Source organism: Rhinoderma darwinii, assembly GCF_050947455.1.
Source record: "Rhinoderma darwinii isolate aRhiDar2 chromosome 4 unlocalized genomic scaffold, aRhiDar2.hap1 SUPER_4_unloc_1, whole genome shotgun sequence".
NCBI lineage: Eukaryota > Metazoa > Chordata > Amphibia > Anura > Rhinodermatidae > Rhinoderma > Rhinoderma darwinii.
Window position 1 is genome coordinate 817,043 of NW_027461753.1, and position 5,047 is coordinate 822,089.

General features: G+C 45.6%; 1 protein-coding gene across 1 annotated transcript in view; it reads left to right on the forward strand.

Annotated features, from left to right (window-relative positions):
- FNDC4 (fibronectin type III domain containing 4) overlaps positions 1-2,869 on the forward strand; it is a 72,743-nt gene extending 69,874 nt beyond the window's left edge. Inside the window, exon 5 of the mRNA XM_075847420.1 lies at positions 2,850-2,869. Within this exon, the coding sequence (XP_075703535.1) occupies positions 2,850-2,869 (20 nt within the window). The remainder of the gene's footprint in view (positions 1-2,849) is intronic.
- The last annotated feature ends 2,178 nt before the right edge of the window (positions 2,870-5,047 follow it).

The following is a 5,047-nucleotide window of genomic DNA, read 5'->3' on the forward strand; positions in this document are numbered from 1 at the left end:
CCTCCTTACAGGGTACCACTCTCCCCCGTCTCCTTACACAGTACCACTCTCCCCCGCCTCCTTACACAGTATGTCTCTCCCCCACCTCCTTACACAGTACCACTCTCCCCCGCCTCCTTACACAGTACCACTCTCCCCCGGCTCCTTACACAGTACCACTCTCCCCCGCCTCCTTACACAGTACCACTCTCCCCCACCTCCTTACACATTACCGTCTTTCCCCCGCCTCCTTACACAGTACCACTCTCCCCCGCCTCGTTAGACAGTACCACTCTCCCCTGTCTCCTTACAGAGTACCACTCTCCCCCGCCTTTTTAGACAGTACCACTCTCCCCCCCTCCTTACACGGTACCACTCTCCCCCACCTCCTTACACAGTACCGTCTCTCCCCCGCCTCCTTACAGAGTATGTTGTATTCACAACAATGGTGCACTGACATACATAAATTTAGTGTGAGCAATTAGGACAGGTTACATTTTTAACATAGTTAGATAAGAACTTAAAATCGTCCCCCAAGATGGCGGGGAGAGAATCTAGCAGCCTACAGGGTATAAGGTACGGTTACCAGACACCATGTCGTAGAAGCATGGTGGGGGGACTGCGTTTACTTACTTCAATCAGTTATCATGTTGACATCATTATTTAACTTCTGCAACCACCGCCAAGTTAAATAATCCCAAAGTACATCCACTTTTTGCAATTATGATAGACCACCTCGGAGGAGTTCGAGTACCTCCCGTCCAATGAACTCCAACTCCTACCAAGCAAAAACAGGGCCCAGATGATTCCATCCTGCAAGTCTGTGAGAAACATGTTGAGGCCAAAATGTGAGGTTGATCTCATCCTGCAGTAACAACCTCCTGTTATCTTTCTACTGCACCCCGAGCAGACACCCAATTATTGCCAACTATAGCTAGCACGTGCTCAAGACCATAGTGCCAAACCCTGTGGGCAACAGCTCCTAACCACACAAACCACAACTAAAGAACTCAATCTTATGAGGCAGAAGTCTTTTGTGTGATCCGGACCACAGGGCAAGAAGGGATCAGCCTGATTGTATCCCAATGTCTGCCCCATCATAGGAAACATCAGTGTGGCTTGTGGGTACCAATCCATCTCGGGCTGACCTATGACATTCCTCATAATAAAGCCACCAGACAGAGCCACCGAGTTTCTTATATGTAGTCGCTAGTGTAGAAGTTGTCTCACGAGAACCATATCCGGACATTGGGAGACAAGAACCTCCTTGTGATGGGTGTCAGTGCCTGAGCCCGAGGAAAAAGGTGCCCGATCCTTGATGAGGAGAACATTGTAAATTTGCGACCATAAATGAGCTGAGGGAAAGATGATCTCTTTTACAGAAGCCTCTAGGAACGTACGCGCCAGATAGAAAAAGCGGCACCGACCAAATGCTCAATGCATTCAATGTGTATCCTACAACGTAGTGCAGAAGATCCACAGAACCCACCGGGTGAGGAGGATAAGTCATAGAAGGAAACACCACCACGTTTTGTGTCCTCACTGCTGCTTAGCCTGGAAATAAATTGGCCACACACCCATAATGTAAAATATATGATCTGAGCACCGTAAGTTGGGTTAACACTATTCCACATGGGATCAGTAGTGAAGAGGACTTGTTCTTACTTTCCGTTCATAATAGAGACACGTTCCAGTTCAAAGATCTCCGTTGTCGATAAAGAATATATATACGAAGGCCGTTAACCTTCCTAATGACGGGAAAAAGAAGAGACAACTGCCGCCAATGGTGGAATAACGCCAAGACCGTAAAACCACAACTTTAATATACGATTAAAACAGCACGTCGTGGCCTGACTCCAGTTTCACCGGACGGCTTCTTCCTGGGCATGTGCTACCATATTGTGATCCCCTCCATTATAATGGGGTATTGTGTGTGCACATCAATGAATCAAAACATTTTATATATAGAAACCAAAAAATGAGGTCCAATAATAATTACATAATAAAGTAAACACACAAAATTGGGCCCCGGAAGAAAGTCGAGGAGGCCACGTGTCTGACCCTGGCGTTTGCCCTGAGACTTATCTACGTGCTGTCGTATCTGAGCGTTTGTGAATAGATTAAGGTCATCGTTTTACGATCTTGCCGTTATTCCACCATTGGAGGTCGGCGTCTCTCCTTTTTCTCCTCTTGAGTGATTAAGAAGGTTACGGACTCTGTGTTTGGTTCGTCTGTCGTCTTGATCGACAACTAAGATCTTTAAGTTGCAACGTGTCTCTACTATGGTCTAAAAGTAAGAACAAGTCCTCTTAACTACCGAACCCCTATGTTGAAATGTTATCCCAAGTAACCGTGAGCTGCGCAGATCATATGTTTACAGAGACTGGTTTTGTGGACCTACTTTACGTCGATTTTTAGACTTTATTTCCTCATTTCACCACAAGCCCATGAATTTATCAGTAATGGTTCGTGTAAAGGACTATGGTAGGAAAAAGTAGGATGGATTGAGTTCTTATGGAGCCATCTGCTGCCAGCGTTCTGCCGTTGGCATTTATCTCGTTAGCCGTGCGATCCACTTCTGCCATCTAGCTGAGATCAACAACTTGTTGAACCTTCTGCTGGCACGGGGACCCTAGGGGGTTCATGATACATAAGTCTTTCTCCCTTCCCCTGAACTTGCGGAATGTCTTGCAGGCCTTCCATATAGATGAGATCCTGACACCAGACATTTATCAGGGAAGATAGGCTGACCATTCACATCAGACATAAAACCAATCAGCCTATAGTAGACCCTCTGTGCAGGGGAAGGGCAATATGACCTTTTGGATAATTTTGGATAATACTCTATGTTGTTTTTGTCGTCTTTTCAGAAGAAGAACCCGTCTGTTAACATTATTGAGGTATAGTGCTGCCCAGTCCGGCCCCAGTTCATGATGTCCTGGGCCAGCTGCTGACTGAAGACTCCTTATAGCAATACAAATGGAACTCTGCCACCAGCGGAGCTTTCCCAAGGGCTCATCTCCTCTCCTTGCCACTTGCAGGTGACATCTCACCACCTGTGGGATCTAAAGACCTTGAGATGTCCACCTGGTCTAGAAAGTGATCAGTGCAGACCTGTGTGTTGGTCAAACTACATATAAACTATATAAGAGCATGTAGAACTTGCAGCATGGATGGAGCTCCATAACTGACCAGAAGACCCTCGGAGACATAATTCCAGTGTGACGCTCATATGAAATGGCTGTTGCTTCATCCAGTTACAATAATGGTTCTTAACCTGTTATGGTCGCGACTCCAGGAGGCTCATGTGGCCTCTCAGTGGCTCCCGTTCTCATGCATCTACTGTTTAGACGTTGCAGGTTTTATCCATCCAGATTAATATTTCCAATGATATTTCTTCTTTGATCGATAATTTGGTGACCATTGTATAATAATTACACTCCAAATTGTAATGCGTCCTGTAATATGAGGTTAAGAACCGTTATCATTGACTCCAGGTACCAGTATAATGGTTGGGGGGGGGGTTATTACGCTAAGATATAGTATAGTGAGGGTGGAGTCGTCTCCTCCTGGTAACAGTATGATGGAGGTCGTGTCATTGTTCTAGATTATTGTATAGTCACATCTTCAGTGTTACACTATGATGGGGGTTATGTCATCACTGCAGGTTCCAGTATATTGGGGGTGATGATATTACTAGAAGTTATAATCTGATGAGAATGGAGTTATTTGCCCCTGGTACACGCATGATGGGAGTCATATCACTGAGAGTGGAATCATTAGATCCAACTTTTGGTTTTATTATAGATTCAGCCGTTTTTTCTACAGTTGGATGATGGGTGTTATGATATAAGGGATAGTCCAGGTCATTCATCTTGCGGTGGTGATATCCGCAGGATTGGGCCATTGTTCTGGAGCTTTGTTCTTTCTCGGCACTGTGTCTTTGTAGTCACCTCTGCCTGGATGTCTTGCTGGCACTTCTCGGTTTCTGTATCATGTGATGCTCGGTGGTTGTCACAAGTCCATGTTGTGATGACTTCCCCCCAGTGATACGTCCCCGGCCGCCTGCTGCTTTACTGCTGAATATTTTATCAGTGCCTTTTATTTTACGTTCTCTCACCCAGTGGTTTGTCCTTCAGTGCAATCTCTTCGAAAACTTTTCATACCACAGGGAGTAGAATTTTTCTGATACCTGAACATTTCCCAGTACCTGGGCCATACGAGTCCAGAACGTTTCCCAGTAGCTAAGTTGTATGAATCTAGAATGCTGCTGGTACCTGAGTTGTGTTACCTGGAACCTGAAATGTCAGTCTCCAACCTTTTCCTGTGCCAGTCATGATGCCAGTACCATGTGTCTGGAACATTTGGGTGTGTGAGTCTAGAACTATTCCCTGTGGCTAAGATGTGTGAATCTAGAACTTTCCTGGTGCCTGAGTGGTATGATTCTGGAATGTTTCTTGGTATCTAAGTCAATATTTTCCAGTGCCAGTCATGAATTTCCTGGTGCCCCAACCGTGCGAGTCCAGAACGTTCTCCAGGTATATAATCTATTGCTGTGAGATAGGAGAACGGTTGTTTTGGGGTTTCTCACCTTTGTATTCCCTTTTTCTGGCATGTGCCCAATGTCTGGCATTTCTAGATTTCAAAATGGAAAAAGTTAATGATTCCTCTCTGGCTGGGCCTGATCATCACCAGGGAAGGGGCTCCGGTATTGATCTGTGATTGACACCAGTTCACATGCACACTCCACACATTTCACAATATGAGAACTGGAAACCAGTGAAACTATAACCATGCACCAAGCTTCCCGTCTACTGGCAGAACAGGTGAAATGAATGATGATGGTGCTGGAGCCAGGCGGCAGAACATTGACCCATAGCAGAGCCTACAATCTGCAGAACACTAGTAATGGATCAAGACAGATTGTCCAGGAACGCGATGCCCTCGGTGATCATCTACCCAAAATGGCGAGTGCTGGTCTGGCACGAGGGGCGTCCGCACAGTCATCTTCTATGTTTTCATTTTCGTCACTTCTATTTTCAGAACCAAAATCTATTTTTCTAATATT